This window comes from Python bivittatus, unplaced genomic scaffold, assembly GCF_059951505.1.
Source record: "Python bivittatus isolate LINGU-HERP-01145 unplaced genomic scaffold, Pbiv_v1 ctg000030_np1212, whole genome shotgun sequence".
NCBI classification, from domain to species: Eukaryota; Metazoa; Chordata; class Lepidosauria; order Squamata; family Pythonidae; genus Python; species Python bivittatus.
This window is the reverse complement of record NW_028277031.1, coordinates 1,894,731-1,911,543: the sequence shown is the minus strand read 5'-3', so window position 1 is coordinate 1,911,543 and position 16,813 is coordinate 1,894,731. Positions and strand designations below refer to the sequence as shown.

Below are 16,813 nucleotides of genomic sequence, written 5' to 3'. Positions count from 1 at the left end.
GGCTGGCAGGGGCTAAATCCTGTCTGGAAATCAAAGGTTTCTTTTTCCAAGAGCCAGTGCAATGTTGCTCAGACGGCAGAAATGCAGCACTGCAGGGGTGTCCGCAGGGATGGGGATCAAAAAAGTCAAGATGTTGACTGCAACCATGTGATCAAAGTCCTCCAGACTTTTTCACCTCTTCCCTTCTTAAGGAACACTTGAAAGTCCAGAGGTTGCTCATGCAACCCCCCCAGCTCCCCCAAAGGGACAACACGTGGGTCATTGGCCACGCTCATCCCAACAGCCGTTTTGTGAAAGCCACTGGAATAGATTCTGAAACTAGATCTCCATCAGCCCCCAGGCGTTCCCCCCACCCCAGCTCTAACGGAGCACAGAGGCTGCATTCATACGACGACTGGATTAAGCTAGTGGTTCATGTGGTGTGAGAACCCAGCCGTGGTCTTAGCATGTGGCCTGAACCACCAGCTCATCTTATGAACCCTTTTAGGTGTATGTTGGTTTGGACAGAACGTATTATCCAAACACTGCAGGTGCATTCATCAGAGTTAGGGTTCTCATGTTGTGTGAAGCCAACAATTTGTTGGGATCTTAACTGTGATGCCCTAATTTCTAGAGAAGCACAATGTCTGGCATTGTCCCAGCCACTCAGTGCAAAACTGACCCAAAGTGCAGCCCCATTGAGCTTGGCAGCGTTTTGACATGGGCCATGGAGCCACCCCAGGCTCCCCCAAGCTTCCAGGACCGTTCCCATCTCCAGCCAATTACAGCTGGTTCCTGGCTCAGTTCACACAACAATAGTAACCACCTCAGCTTGATTAATGTTAATCTCAAGTTACATTTATGCATATGTATGGCTTCGAGTATTATGTGAAACTGCCCATCGAGTTAATTTATATTCTACACATCCAGAAACTAGCTTCATTCAGTAGCCAGTGAAGCAGCCAAACTTGCCTCAAAGGGTGGTTTTGAAGCTCCTTGGCTAAGATAAAGTGAAATAACCCCACTGGATTCCTCTTTTTTAAAAAAACGAATAGGCAGGAACATGGAAATGGCATGAGTTCAGGAGGGAATTCAACAGGGTGAGGTTGCTGAGGGGGGCCCTGAGTACCAAGCCCTGGCAGGTTGGGAGCTTCTGCGCCCAGGAAGCCATTGTGCTTTACCAGCCAAGGCGTCTGGGCCATCCCATTCAGTTGCCAGAGAGGGGGTTGCAGTGCTGCATCTCCCTGCGGACCCCAAAAGGTGATGAGATGCACATCTCAAAAGGAAACCATGCTGGGTCCTGTGGTCTCCAGTGTTGGCCTCCTCGCACCCGATACCTGATATCCCCTTTGCCTGAGGTAGGAAGGGTTAAGCTGGGGAGATCAAGTGGGGAAGAAGCCTGTAAAACTTAGAGCAGTCAAGTGCAAAACCAGGGAGCAAGCAGTGTGTCTGAGACAAATGAAAGCTTTGAAGTATGCTGCATAAGAAGAGCGATCAGCAGCAGGACAGGTGATTCACGCCCTGTCTTGGAAGAGCCCCGTTGGAGAAGGAGACTTTTCTCAAGTCAATAACAATTTGCTGGGTTGGGGGATGATCTTCTGTGGCCAACATTCTGCCTGTTCTATTCACAGAGAGTGATCTGTTTCTTTGGAGAAAGCAGAAAAGCTTTTTTGGCAAGTGAATTCCAAGACAGACATCTTAAAAGCAAAAAATCAGAAGGAATCTGGAGGCACCTTTTCGATTAACACATTTTATTAAAAGGTAGAAGATTTCATGAGCTTATGCCTTTGAATACGATTTGGGAAATGTGTTCTCAGAGTCCTGATTTTTTGCTGTCCTAGACTAACACGACTCTCCTCCTACAATCTCTTGAAAGTGGAGCATGAAGGTGGGCAGTGGCCCAGACAGTCCTCCTCCGTGATGTGGCATCCCCACATTGAACAGGCGCACACATTTTACCTATTGCCAAGCTGAGAATTTGTCCACAGTTTTCCCTACCAGCTCTTATTCCCTCCAAAATAGAATTTCTTTCCAAGGTTCTTTTCAAAGAAGCGAATGCTGGTGATGGTGATGTTCTTGCCCTTCTCCGTGCCAAGATGGCCAAAGGCTGGTGTGAGGGTCCCATCTTCTCCCTCCACATCTGCAGCCTGGCTGGTGTCCACTTCCATTCAACCCCAACACCTTGGCAGGGAATGCCCTCATGGGGTTGGGGCTCTGCCACTATCTGGGAGAGCCTTGCCCTGGGGAAAGGATGGGAGAATGAACAAATTGGTAAAAATCAGGCACCCAATTTCTCTGTCCACAAGCTGGTTGGAGAACTTCAAAAGGCCATTTGGGTCCAGATCCATCACCTCCAAGCAGTCCCTCGAAAGGAGCCCATCAGAGAATTCTGGAAAGGCGTTTTGGAGGAATCTGGGCTGACTCTGTTAGGTTTCGATAGAAGTTAATATGTGTAGCTTTTAGGTTGGCAGGGGCATCCACAGGGTACGGCAAAAAAGATGGCAGCCATGGTGGTTCAATTGAAGCTCTGCCCATTTTTATGCATGTCCCACCGTCATGGCACCCACCCTGTGGGCAGCCCTGAGGCTTGGCATTCTTCGAGCGTCTCATAGCACCAAGAGAAGTGTCTGGATTTCCTCTGAACAGATTTCCCAAATTGCGGGCTCTTTGCCCTGTTCTTCACAAGCAAGTTAAGCAGGGAGAGAGGATTTTCAGTGTCTACTTGTCTGAAAGAAGGAAAGGGCACTTTTAATTTATGTCTCGGCTTTCTGCCCGCAGGTCCCTCAGTGTAAGAAAAAGTGGACAAAAATATAGCAATTGACCCCTCAAACTTAGCTAACCCAGTGGGTGGGGCCAGTCCAGCTGCAACCCCTCCCCTCCCCAAGTTCTGCTGCTGGCCTGGACCACAGGCTCTTCCACCCATCCAGTCCAGGTGTTTGGGGATCCACAGGACATCAAACCCTAGGGTGGGGAGGGACCCTGGAGGCCACCCAGTGTGCCTCCCTGCTCAGGGCAGGAACCCAAAGTAAAGCCGAAGTCCACCCAGCCTCTGCTTGAGCATATCCCCTGAAAGGAAGGGGTGCTTCCCTAACACTCAACAGCGATCTGCCTTCTTCCCAGGCAGAACATTCTGAGATGGAAGAGCTCTTGGCCTCCTGAGTTGCAACCTTCAGGTGTTAGGAAAGGCGACTGGGTCCCTCCTCCACCGCCTGCACCACCCACCCGTCTTTCCTGAGGTGAGCGAATCTCAGGTTCCCTGACTGTTCTTGTTTGAGGGGAGGATCTGACCAGCACAGAACAGAGCAGGACGAGGACTTCCCTTGATGTGGGAACTCTGGATCTTGGTTGATTCCAGGTTCATGAAGAGAAAAATGCAGCTCGAGCTTTCTTGGGTTTTCCAGCTAGCAGTTCCTCCTCAGGCCCAGTTTGAAGGTCTCCTTTGCTGGGGTGGGTGGGATCCTGACACAGGACAGGCCTTGGCCCCTTGGCATTGCCCACGCCCAGTCTTGCCTTCTTCAAAGTTACCCCCAAGAACAGACGGGGCTTCCGGGTGGAAGGGGACCAACCTTTCCATTAGAGTCTGGGCAGGTTTTATAAAGGGGCTGAGCAGGCCACGAGGCCAAACAAGCTGCAGCCCCACAGAATTGGCAGTCACTTGGGGGAAACCAGCTCCTTGCCCCCCCTTAAGAAAAGGTACCCAGCTGTCCATGGGCACCCTCACAAAATGGTGTGCAACTAATTACAGGATGCCCTTTGACTGGAAGGCTAAGGGACAGGGTAGGACTGCCATCTTCACTTTTTTGACCCCCGCGGCTGCCTGGGCAGATAGATGAGACTGCTCTGGGGCACTTCTCAGCCCCATAGGTCCTCTCTATCCTCCAGCTTTCCTTTGTCTTTTTATGTCTGCTTCCAAGGAGCGCTTGAGCGCACCACAAGGGGCCAGAGGGTTCCTTGGAAGGAAAGATGAGGCTGGCGGTTTATTTTTCATCCAAAGGATATTTTAAAAAAATATTTTAAAAAAATATTTTAAAAGCACAGGCATGTGGGGAGGGAAGCAGGTGAATGCCATGGAGCCCGTTCTCCTAAATGGGAGGGTGATGTGGCTTTCAGCTCTGCGGCAGGACATAGAAGCCTCTCACTAAGGAAGAAATGTATAAGCAAGCATAAATAAATATAAATATGCTTGTAAATCATATGCTGCTGTGTTTAGTCTCTAGGCCAGTGTTTCTCAACCTTGGCAGTTTGAAGATGTGTGGACTTCAACTCCCAGAATTTCCCAGCCCACTTGCTGACTGAGGAATTCTGGGAGTTGAAGTCCACACATCTTCAAGTGGCCAAGGTTGAGAAACACTGTTCTAGGCTGCTGAAAGCAAATTCCATGCAGCTTCCATGAAGGGAAGAGACATCCTGACTCGCTTGCTTTTTGATTAGTAAACATATATCTGAAGAAATTTCTTCTTGGAATATTACTGGACATTTATTATCTAGCTACTAAAAGTTTTTGGAAGTTCTTTTTCACTTTCTTTAAAAGATGCCCAAAAGCAGCATTATGAGCTCCCTGCCTCAGATGGGCAGCAAAAATGTGCCACTTCTGTTGCTGGCCAAAAAGTCCATAAAAATTAAACCCACCTCTTACCTCAGGAAAGGGTGTACCAAGTACCCGTGTAGCCTCTCTTGGAAGTGGCAAAGAAAATCCAGTTGCTTCCAATATACTGGTGTAGGCTTTCATGGCTGGTACCTGTCGGGCAGTGTTGAGCTTCGGGGTTTAGCGACCGTGGTCTAGGGGAAAGATTTCCTGATGTTTTGGCTGCAACTGTGGCTGATCTTCAGAGACAAGGTGTTCTGCTATGCAGACCGCAGGCAACTGAGCAGGAACTGACTGGGCTGACGTAGCAGATACCTTGCCTCTGAAGATGCCAGCCACGGGTCCAGTGAAGCATCAGGAAGTCTGTTGCCTAGACCACGGTCACTAAACCCCGAAGCTCAGTGCTGCCCGTCCAATTGCTTCCATGGCATAAAGGAAGAATCAGGAGCCATGTTGCCTCAACGGGACACAACGGATGGTGGTGATGAGCTGGGCAGGCTGAGCCCCACGGAGTCACCGTGTTAGATAGAGTTCCTCCAACGCAGGAGCCTCCTGGAATTGTCTCTCGGATCATCTGTGTCAGGATGAGCATTTGCACTGCGATGGGGAGCTCAGGGTTGATAGGGCTCCCCGTTTATTAGAGAACAAGGGATGGGCTTCAGCAGCAGCAGAGCAGGACAGCATGACTACAGTCATCCCAGACTTCTCAGCACCCCAAGTGCTAATGAACAAAAAAGGGACAATCCAAGAGGGGCTCTTCTGCCCGAGCAAGAAGAACCTCTGAAGGAAGGCCTCCATTGCCGACCTGGCTCTTAAGGTCACCTCACAGGTGGCCTGTGGTGGGGCTTGGAGGAAGGGTGGCCTTCAGGTTCTGCTAGACTGCTCAGGGATCCTCAGTGCCACTGACAGGAGCATCTCCTAGACCCCCTCCGAGGGTGGGCTTGGAGGCACTGCATCACAGGGGCTCTGCTCCTTCTTGACTACGGTGTCTAGTGGTGGAGGAAGCAGAGGGCAGGTCCATGGGCATGCGAGTGTGGGGCGCTGCAGGACTGGGATCTCCCCATTTGGTTTAACATTTACAAGAAAACACTGGGGGAGGTCGCTGCATCAGACACACAATTTTCTTTTGGAGCTGCTTGCTGCTCAGTCACCCCTTTTTAGAGAGGGAACAGTGGTGGCAGCCCTCTCCAGAAATGGGCACCTCAAAAACCAAGTTTCCCTCCCCGTTTCCGCGTTGCCCCTGTGGAACTCTAGTGGGGCCGGGACCCTCCACAAGCACAAGTGTGGTTTCACAAGACTAGTGGTGCCCTCTCTACACTGGCCTTGGGAGATCATCTCTCCCTGCGGGATCGCCTTCTACGCGTGAGGCGTGCCTGCCTTCACTGCTGGTTCTTCTGCCCACGGAAGGACGTGGCCGAGGGGCTGAGGCCAGGTTCGAGGATTAGCACCTCAGCAGGGATGCAGCCTCATTCGGGCGGACAAGCAGCTCTCCCTTGCGGGAGGCAACGCTGACTGCCTTTGTGCCGAAGAGGCACATCTCCCTTTCAGGCAAGGCCATTGCTCAGGCAAGAGTGACCCAGATTCTTTTCTGGGGGCCGAGCACACATTTCCTGCGCTGAAAAGAACTGGCTCAGGAGTCAAAGCCTCTTCTCGCTGGGGGGAGCTGCCTGCAGGGCCTCCTCCGCCCAATTTGAATGGAAGAAAGGGGGACTCACCTGCTCTGCTGCTCCTCTCCCTCAACAGTCCTCTGAAGGTCTTCCCTGCACGAAGGGAGGCCTCCGGTGGCTCCACCAGATGTGCAGTGGAAAGGCACACACTCCAAAACTTACTTTTAGCCAGCTTGCAAGGTGGGTTTAATTATTGAAGGTAACTTCTTTGGCAGAACCTGATCTTTACCTGCATTTGCTGTTTAAAACACATGATTTGCTTAATCTTTTATTCACATAATTCTGTGGTCTCCAGCCTTAGGTATTTTTACCTAGAATGAAAAGGCAGGCTTGACTGGTTAAATAGGGGGCATCAAGTTGATGCTGACTCTTAGCAACCACAGAGGCTGACTTTCTCAGGTTCGGGTTGATCTGTCCTCAACCTGAACTTTTAGGCATCTCAGTGAATTGCTGTTGTAATTGAATCTATCCACCTTCCTGCCGACCATCCTTTTCTTTCCTTCCACCCTTCCCGGCATTATAGATTTCTCAAGGGAACTAGGTCTGCACATAACGTGTCCAAAATGTGAGACTCTGAGCCTGGTCGTCTGTGCCTCGAGGGAGAATGGGTTGATTTGTTCAGTGGTCCACTGGCTTGTTTTCTTCTCCAACACCGAAGTTCAGAAGCGTCAATACTCTTCCTATCCAACTTTCCTTTCTATGGAGTATCCCAGGGAATTCCGTGGCTTGCATGATTCTGATCTTTGGAAGCATAGGCATAACGTGGGCATCTGGGTATCTTTGCCAAGGCTACTTGGCAAGTGCTAGTCTGCAGTGCAGAAGCATTAAAATAAAGATCGTGGTAGAAGCAGCCTTTTGGAAGCTTAAAACGAGGGAAGGGTCATCTACTTTTTCACAAATGGCCCCTGGAAAGCACTGGGGGACAAGAGCAGCTCTGTCTGGGGGTGTGAAGACCAAATAGCTCCATCTCGCTACTGAACATTTTCTCCATTCAAGTTGAGCCGGGAGCCTTAACGGGCACGAGCACCAGACACACAACCCTCTGTCAATCAGCTGTCCCCAGTCAGCAAATGGTGGCAGCAGAGCAAGGCTGAAACCCTCGGATAGTATTTCTGGACACAGACCAGCTTCTTATCAGAAAGTCGGTGCTAAGCAAGAAAACGTCTCTGGCCCGCACCTCTTACAGAACTGCAGGCAGCCGCAGCAGTCAGAAGTGCGCAGAAGTGCCTAATTTAAACCATCCTGGGCCTGCCAGGATGGAAACCAAACCCAGCCACCCCCCAAATAAACCAGCAATTTCTGCATTCTTGGGGAGGGGGTGCATTAGGAGGGATCCGTTTATGACCTACAGAAAAATGAACTTTCAGCAGAGACTTCAAATAGTCTGGCTTTATATGGACACCTAATTCCTGGGTTTGTACATTGTGCTGAGCCATGGTTTACTCGGTAAACCACAATTAGTTGAGTTTGCACAACCACAAGAGCTGAGTTCACACATGGCACTGAGCAATCTGTGAAATTACTTATGAGTTCACACTGACACTGTAGCTGGTTTTTCCAATGGGCCAATGTGTGTAGTTGTGCAAATTTATTCACTGTTAGTCTCTGAACAATTATTCTGGTACCCCACAATTTATCTCAATCTGTTGTGTATCTTTTTTCTAGAAATCTGAAATAGTTTTATTGCTGTGCTTTGACATTAGTAGACCTAGCATCGTTTCTCAAGAGGCCACTTTGAAGCTCTGGGCAACCTCCCCAAGAACGGTGCCTCCTTTGGACCAGGCGCAGAGGCCACTGCAGGGGATCCTCCTCTCCTGCCCGCTGAGCCCCACAGCTTCCTGGCTTCTGCCAACACAGGAGCCCATCCTTATAAAAAAATACTTTATTGTCTCTGGCCCCACCGCAGCAACTCTTCTGTACAATTAAATCATCAAGACAACAACGTAACTCTAAGACCCCCATTCAAAACAGATCTGCTGGCAACCCAAATGCCTCTCCCAGGGGGTGGGGGAGGAGGTTCGCCCTTTTTTGGCCCTGGCCAGGTCACCCCATGGCTGCCCTTCTGAGAAGGGGAAAACGGGGTCAGCCAGATCCTCCTGCTTTCCTTGACAGAGATCACAAGGGGAGCCCAGATGCCACCCCCACCCCCCGCTGGGGAAAGCAGCAAGGGGGGTTCATGCCTCGCCCTCCATGCCCGCCCCACAATTATGGGAGCCGAAGACTTACGTGCAGTTCAGGAGGCCCCAAAACAGCAGCTCTGGGCTCCTGGCTCCGCTACCACAAAGAAACTGACATCCAGCCAAGAGCAGGATTAGGAGAAACAGAAGCTGCAGGCCTGCAAGAGCGAGGTGTACCTGCTTTGTGCCAACCCCACTTCCTGCCCTAAACTGGATAGGAGCAAAGAGAAAAGAGGCAGGATCGGAGGACAAGCAGAGCTCCCCGGAGGACATTTCCTGCCTTGGCAACGTGCTAGCTTCTCTCACCTCCACTGGGCAGCTGCTGGCATTTCCCTCCCTTGGAGGTGGCCAGCTGTTGTCTTCCTGGCTGCTTCCTCCCCTGCCTTTACTAAATGTCTGCCTGCCTCAATGCTTCTACCCGGCATCTTGCAGAGAGCTCGGTTACACGCTCGCTCGCCAATTCCTCGGTGCTGCCCCAGCAACCAGTCAAGCCAGCACCACCCCGGGACGAGCAGCCACAGCAGGCAGAAGGCGGCCCCTTCTGCAGGAAGACCCGGTGGCGGAGGGGTGGGCGCCTTTGGCGCCGACTCCTGGAATCCCAGATCCTGTCTAGCCCCTTCCTCCCCCTGTGAGGGGGAGGGATCTCACCAAAACACTAGGGTGGGTGGCAAATCAGAATTCGTTTTGCCCACTCCCCGAGAAAACAAATTCATAGCCAAAACAACATTCAGTCTTCTGTGGGCACCTGCTTCTCCCCATGAGGAAGACTGAAGATAGATGCCTGCAGCTGGGACTGCCAAGCGGAGTTCAGGCAGCTTCGGGCCCGTGACAAGCCAGCATTTTGAAAGGGTCGCCTATAAAAGAGAGCCTGATGGGGTTGGGGGTGGCAGCGAGACGTGGGATGGGTGCTTTGCCCCCCCCCCCCCCCAGGGCTGCCCTCTTGATCTCATGTTCTGGAGAACCTGGTTCCCACCAAGGAAAAGTCTTTGGCCTGGTCCACTGATTTTGAAGGAATATTCAAAATCTCTCTCCTCAAGTTTGTTGCCACCATTCCAAGATGCTACCGTTCCCCCACCCTGGCTACAACTGAGCAAAAATTGTCTTTTTTTTCCAGCAAAACTGAGAACCTTGTGAAAAATGAGAATGAAGTTTAAATCTCAGTGGGGAAAAAGTTAATCTTTTACCAATTTTCAGGCATCAGAAGGGACTTTCAAAGGATGCTGCTGGAAAGATGGAAGTTCTCTTTCTCTTTTGTCCTTTTCAACATAGTTCAGCCATGTTCCCACCTCCCTCTCTGTCAGAACGCGACGGTCGTCCCACCCCGCCATGGCGCTTTCTCTGTCCCAAGAGCAGCGCTGTGGTGAAGATCGGTCCCCAACAGCACTGCTCGTGATAGTGCTAAGCCACATTGAAAAGGAAGAAAAAGAAAAAGAATGGACATCAGGAAACAGAACTGTTCTGTCCAGCAAGCCCCCCACTAGGATTTCTACTCCCCCCTAAACAGTTCCACACATTCACCATCTCCAGTGGAAGGGGGGGAGTGCCAAACTGGGGGGACTCCATCTCAGTGCCCATCCTGGCCTGGCCAAGATCAGCTGGAAAGAGATTTCAGTTGCCCAGTTCCGCAGTGCCAGAAGAGGCCTCAACCCCTGTCCCGGAAGGGAGACCCCCCATCCTCAGGTTCTCTCAAGTTTAAAGAACCAACCTGGACTGAACCATGGCTGGGCCCCCCCTTTGTGCCTGGGAGGGGGCCCCTCCCTAGAGGGTCTTGGGCCGGGCATTGAGGCGGATGACTTCCTTGAAGTCCCGGACAAATTCGCGCAGGCGGTCCATGTGGGGATTGACGTTTTCCTCCATCCATTCCTCCACGGTGTCGGGGAAGTAGATGCTCTCCATCTGCGAGCGCAGAGTCTGGATGATGCTCTCCCAGTCTTCGTGGACTCTGGGTGGAAGAGGTGGACACCTGCCTGAGGCCGGGAGGGGGGCTGCGCCAGCCACAGGAAGGAGCCCAGCGCCTGCGCCCCTAAGGCCCCTTGCACTCTCAGAGGCAGAAACGACAGGCTAGTTTTGTGCTCTGCCTTCCAGGTATGCTGCTCATTGTATTTCTGTACACATTTAGGCTTGGCCATGTAACGCCAGCTCCAGAATTCCTCGGCAGGCATGGCCACTGCTGAGAAAACCTAGAGCCGAGGGCCGCCTGGGCCGAGGAAGGCTACTCAGCGGCATCTGCTCTGGCCCAAATCCTTCTGGAACTGGGGGGTTCTGCCCTGAAAGAGAAGAGCGAGGGGGGCCGTGCCATCCTTTCAGGGCCAGATCTGCCTCATGCCAGAGGGCAGGAGGGCATATTCCTCTTGCACGTCAGGAAAACCTCCAAACGGGAGGGTGGCTGGACGGCAGAGCGCAGGGCCCCGAGAGGCAGAGGGCTCTCCTTCGCTGGGGGTGAGAGGAGCCCCTTGTCTGAAAGGCTTTAATCAGGAAGCCCGCCCTGAGGTCAGATTCCATGGCCAGCTCAGGAGCTCGGTCTCCTGTGCTCTCATCTAGAGCTGTGCCCGCCATGGAAAAAGTGTTTTGTTTCACGCGTGGAACAAACGCATCCTGGCTTGGGAGTCTGGCCAATCATTGCAGGCGGACTGCGGTTCAGGTGCCCTGAAACGCCTTTTGGAAGTTGAGATTTTTGAGAAGGGCAAAGCTGGTGCGCCCGCACATTCCCCCTCAGCATAGGCCGTGCTCCAGCCCACCCACCAATCTTCCCAGCCCCTTCCTCTGCCTTCCGTTTGCTGCTGGGATGCTCCATTTCCGGACCCCTGCTACGTGCTCAGTACATGCCTAAGCGAGACACGTGCCCTTCCTCCAGGCACCACCCACCCACTACTGGCTGACCCAGGCATAGCTCACTCTGGGCAGGAGCGTTCTGCACATTCTCATACATAGGTGTACTCTTTTTTAAGAAATCTTCCAATATATTAGCCTTTCTGCTCTCTCCGCATCCATTTTAGGGCCAGCTAAATTTCTGCAGAAAGCAAACGGAGAGTTTGGTAGGGAAGTTCTGCCAAAGGGAAGGAAGATGCCCAGGACCTGCCCAGGCCTGCAGTTTGTGCTTTTCATACAACGTGGACGGGGGGGTGGGGGGAGGAGAACAGGGCTGGAGAAGGGTTTCCGGACACCACGCCCCGGGATTCAGCCCCTCTTTGCTGTCTGCTGAGGCTCCACTCACTTGAGGACTTTGCTGCCGAAGCTCTCCATGTTTCGTGGGTTGCCAAACTGATGCTTGCGGTGATACGGGCTGAACCACCCCTTGATGGAGCTGCCATGTTAGAGAGACAAAAATACTCCAGTGAAGCTGGGATGAAATCCTTGCAAACAAGGAGAGAGTCAGCTGAAAGAGGCAACGGCCTGGAACTGGGCAGCACCATAAAATAATCCTAGCCTTAGACTGGTGTTTCTCAGCCTTGGCAACTTGAAGATGTGTGGACTTCAACTCCCAGAATTCCCCAGCCAGAGACTGGCTTGAAGGCATCGTTCCCTTCAGGAAAGTGTCAACCTGGCTTCTGGCCATCTTCCCCAAACAGGGTCTCTTCTAATCCTAGGGGGGGGGGGGGCTGGGAAATTCCAAGAGTTTGGTCCACATATTTGGGATGACCCCATGGTGAGGAAAGCCGGGCCAGGCTTTAGCAACAGAAATGCCAACTGGAAAAGTATTTTTTCTTTTCTGACGCATGAGACTGTACACATGTTTTGGGAGAATAAAAAGAGCAGAAGATACAGCCAGACAGGAGCAAGATTCATCTAAAGAACTTTGGATACAACGATGGAAGCACCCTTTAAGATATCTCTGCTGGCTGGGGGGGATTTTCAACAGGCAGCTTGGTGGGGAGAACAACTGTCTTCCCCCGATGCTGAGAAGCCCCAAACTGGTGCCCCAGTGATGGAAGCTGCGCCCCACTTCCTTGCTCTCCCGCATCAGTGGCGGTTGGGCCTCGGAGGGGGACAACTGGAAGGAGGCGAGGGGAGCTCGGGTCCCAGCCCCATCCTGCCCGCCAAGGCAGTGCTGAGGAACACTGGGCCCCCCTGTCATGGCACCTACCTCTCCTCCTCCAAGACTTTGGCAATCGAGTCCTTCAGCTGGCCATCAACTTGCTCGACCATGCGATAGATATCCGAGCCTGGAAATGCTCCGGTTCCTTCGCTGAGAAGACACAAAGCGATTTGCAGCAGCTCCTCTTTGATGCACAGCTGGTTGCCTTCCATTTTTCTTCATTTCAGAAAGTGTCGCTTTTACAGCAGGCACTGAATAAACACCTACCCCACCCCACCTGCCCACTTAGCACAGCCATCCCCAGACCTTCATTCCTGGGCTAGGAATGGCTGACTTAAAGGCAGACCACCAAAACTAGCCTCAACCCTGGAAGAGCAAAGGCCCCCCCAGCCCCCTTTATACACGTACCACGTGCTCTTTTCCAGGTGCAGGTTCTGGAAGCCAAGGATGGAGAGGACTTTCTTTTTGGCAGCGTCGGTGAAGCCTCCTGAGGAAGAGAAGCAGGGCAGGGGCCCGTGAGGGGCTGCCCCGCTGGCTGGAGGACTGCCCAGCTGCCTGCCTGGCCTGGGGAAGACGTGACTGAAAGATGTGTGCGGCCACACTGGTATAGCCTAGAGAAGATGTCTGTGCTCTCCTTGCACACACACTGGTCTGCACCCAATGTGGCAATTGACACTTGACTCTTATGCAGAAAATCCAAAGCACTTTGCTACGTGCAGGAGGGCAGAGCTCCTGCCAGGGAAGAAGCGGCTGCAGGCGGATCCTGTTTTGCATGGTCCTTTGCTGTTTGCGACTTAGGAGGCTGCTTAAGAGCGCCCCGCTGGTGCATCTGGAGGGAGGTGGAGAGGCCCTCGTGATGCCCCCAAGCAAGAGGGGAGAGGCCAGAACCCTTTCAGCCCAAAGCCATCCCGTGGCAGCTTCCCGCCAGGCAGGAAATGGAGTCCTCCCTCTCTTCAAAAGAGAGTTGGGGGGTGGCGGGTGGAGGGGCTGCCTCTTCCCTAGACTTTTGTTCAGCCAACTGCCAAGGTTGCTTCTGGAGGGGGCAGAAAGAGGCGGGGGAGGGAACACAGGGCACCTGAGCACCACAGGGCTTGGTAGAGTTCTGAAAAGGCACCTACAACAGCAACTGGTGCCCTCCAGATGCGCCATTCCCAAGTCAGCGTGGGACTGGCCTGCTCCCAGCAAATCCCTGCCCTCCGTATCTATCCTTGCCCTGTTCCACAAAGGCGGCCCTCTTCCTCCACAGCTGGCTCTGCAAGCTCTGTAATCCCTGACCTAGATCAGACATCACACAAAGCCATGCCCTGCCTAAGTAGAGTTAACAGCTGAACTAACCTTGACTGAGCTAACACGACAGTGAAGGCAGAAACCAGGTTGGGCGACCGCTTTTGGCCTGAGAGCTGTGATGGGTGTAGCTGGGGACCCTGTCCCTTTTTCTGAACATCTGGCTAAGGGACCCCCTTCATCCCTTAAGCACGCAGACATAAGAAGTGTGTAGAAAGCCCAGGCCTGCTCACACCCAGGAACCCCTGGCTACCCGCCTGGCAGAAACTGGAGTTCACAAATCACAGCAGCTGAATTTATTCAACAGGCTAAACCTGACTCAAACCAGGTATTTTGGCCTCCGGGGTGAGGGAAGCTGGTCACTTAATCTATTTTAATCCCTTTAAAGCCATCAAGTGGCCCTGCCTATTCCTTCCAGTGGCAGATTCTGGAAGTTAATTGTCACATTAAAAAAAAGTTTCCAACTCTTCATATGCTTCTAATGAAATAATTAAACTAGCCCCCCACCCCCACGTATGATAAGAAGGAACATTTTCCCAGTCAGAAAGAATTTAGGAACAGCTTTTTCTAAGCAACAGAGACTCCAGCACTGCAGCTTTTCCCCATGAGGGAGGTGCTCCAGCCCCCACTCTGGCAGCTGATTTGGAGAGCTGCTGGGGGGCCCAGGCCCTTAGAGGAAGACCTGAGAGGTGGTTCTGGCATCTGCTGGGCAAGGCAGCCGTTCTTCAACGTGCCACTTGGGGGACCCAAAGTCCCACCAGCCAGAGTGGCTGCCAGGGGAGAGGCGTGTGGACGGAGGGGAGTCCCCCTTGAGTCCAAGCAGCTGATGGTTTACGTCACATCCTCACATCCGCTTGGTGGATCTCTGCAACCTAGAAATCCTGCAGGCTGGAGGTTTTGCCTGCCATGCAAAAATCCCCCGCCCTTCAGCAAACTCTTCCATGGCTCCTGCCCCCCTTCTCCCTCCTCAAAAAGGCCCAGGCACCCCCCTCACCATTCACCAGGGTCTGCAAGCACACGGCCAGCGAGGGTATCCCGACAGGCAGCAGCTCACACAAAGCGGAGTAGTGGTCATACCTGCACAGGAAACAGGAGGCAGTTGCTCCCCTGGGACCCACTGGATCCCCAGCGTTCGCCTCTCCGGGCAGCGGCTCTCCTTCTCCTCACTGGCAATGCGAGAGGGGAGGGGACCCCAGGCTGCAGAGGGCCCCCCAAATGCAACCCCCACCATCTTCTGAGCTTTTTCCTTTTTCTTTTGGGAGGGGAGTTTCAAGGACCAAAGTGGGCCTTCAGCTTGCGCCACATCAGCTAAGCCTGGGCCTCTCTCTTGGGAGGGCAGCTGTACAAGGTGGCCCCTGAGCTCAGCATCCGGACCCACCTCCCTCACCGGCCCTCCCTGGGGAGCCAAGCTGGGGAGCTCCCAGGTCTGCCTCTGCCAGGCTTACGCTGGGGAAGAGAAAGGGAAGCCCAACTACTTCCAAGCCTTAGCAGAGGGCATTGCTGCCTACGGATGGGCCTTGAAGCCAGGCCTGGGGCCCTTCTTCTCCCCCACGGGGAAGCTGATGGAGGGCTGCGATTCCTGGGAGGCCCAGAGATCAGCTTTCCTCCTGTGCCCCCCCGACTTGCCTTTGCCACCCAGTGAGCACAATGCCCTGGAAATGGATGGATGGTGTCTTCTCCATGGATTGGATGACTTTCAGCCACCGCAGATGGTTTTGCAGGTGGGTGTTTAAGGGGGTCCAGGCCTGGGCGGGGCCCGTGGTGCCTTTGAAGGCGCTTGCAAACCAGATGGTTGGGAAGCCGCACTCAGCGTATTTTTCGATGTACCTTCCTAGAATAAGGAGAGAGAGGTGGCACTGGATCATTCACGCTCGATGCCAGCCCTGTGCCGCAGGCTGCTCAGAACTGAAGAGGTGCCCAGGGAGTTCGCCACGGGGTGGCCTTGGTGTCCTGGGCAAAGTGGTGGCCAGACCGTCTCTCTCTCAGACATGCCTGCCTCACAGGAGCGTGATTGTGAGGGATCAAAATTAGGGGACGCCTCCATGTGTGCCACCACAGGCACTTTCAAGAAACAAGTAATGACTTGTTCTGTTTCACTGCTTAACTTCCCTACATGCACTTGAAAGACATAAATCCTGGAAAAAGAAAAGGTGGGAAAGCAAACCTATTTGCTGCGTATCAAAGTCTGGAGCGTAAAACCACAGCACGGGAGAAGCGTGTTTGGCAATGCCGGAATCTGAAAGACATCAATCCTTTGGTGAGAGGGACGGGCAGCTTCTGCAACTCCACAGCCCTGCAAGAACCAAAGCCCTGCAGCCACAGATCTGGTTGGAGATTTCAGATCGAGGGTCAGCTTCTGCTTGCCTTCTTTTGCACCTTCGCTCAACACTGGGGTCTCTTCTATGCCCACCCCACCTGCTACTTCCATCTGCTGAGCCCCCCTCGGCCTGCTGCCCTCAAATGACTGAGCTGCTGTTCGCACATGTTCGCCTGTCTCTCCTGCTCCTCTCTGTGACCAGCCCAGCCCAGCCCAGCCCAGCCTCCCCCCATGTTTTGCTTGCACAGCCTCTGTGACATTGCAGCTCCGGCAATCACAGCCACAGACCTCACCACCGTAAGGAAAAAACGTCAGGGTGTGAAGGGACGCACTCCAAGGAAGACCTTGGCTAGAGATACGGGCCAACTTTCCCCAGGCGGTGAGAATACCAGAGACAGCCCAGGAAGGTCCTGGCGGACGGGACGGCACTGACCTTGGATGGCTGCGGCGCCCACCTTTCGCAGCATGTCGTCCCAGAGCAGCACCTGCAGCCCCCACGGCTGGCTGGCAATGAAGTGCACCACCTCCCGGATGTGGTTCAGGTACATCTTGCCCATATCGCCCCCGTTGCGACTCATCCAGTTCTTCGAATCCATCCCTTCCCCTAAGTGAAAGACCTGGAGGGCCGAAGAAATGCCTGAGCAACGAAGTCGGGCTGCTTTCCTGACTCAAAGGCTCCGAGCAGGCTGCTGCCCTTTGATAGCGGTAGAAACAACAATCATAATTCATCATTTTGAGGGGGATGCATGACAGAGGGGTCCCGGCAGC

The 16,813-nt window shown here is 53.2% G+C and overlaps 1 protein-coding gene across 8 annotated transcripts in view; it reads right to left on the bottom strand.

Moving 5' to 3' along the window:
• Window positions 1–1,729: 1,729 nt before the first annotated feature.
• LOC103063121 (hexosaminidase D-like) overlaps window positions 1,730–16,813 on the bottom strand; it is a 49,353-nt gene continuing 34,269 nt past the window's right edge. For 5 of the 8 annotated variants that reach the window (XM_007436219.4, XM_088152280.1, XM_088152283.1 and 2 more), the window contains exons 7-14: window positions 16,479–16,662; window positions 15,893–15,964; window positions 15,355–15,559; window positions 14,723–14,805; window positions 12,853–12,931; window positions 12,493–12,594; window positions 11,623–11,712; window positions 9,324–10,350 (exon numbers count right to left, since the gene is read on the bottom strand). In XM_007436219.4, the coding sequence (XP_007436281.2) occupies window positions 10,167–10,350; window positions 11,623–11,712; window positions 12,493–12,594; window positions 12,853–12,931; window positions 14,723–14,805; window positions 15,355–15,559; window positions 15,893–15,964; window positions 16,479–16,662 (999 nt within the window). In that variant the 3' untranslated portion in view covers window positions 9,324–10,166. The other 3 variants (XR_015798163.1, XR_015798160.1, XR_015798159.1) reach the window with 3 other exon arrangements.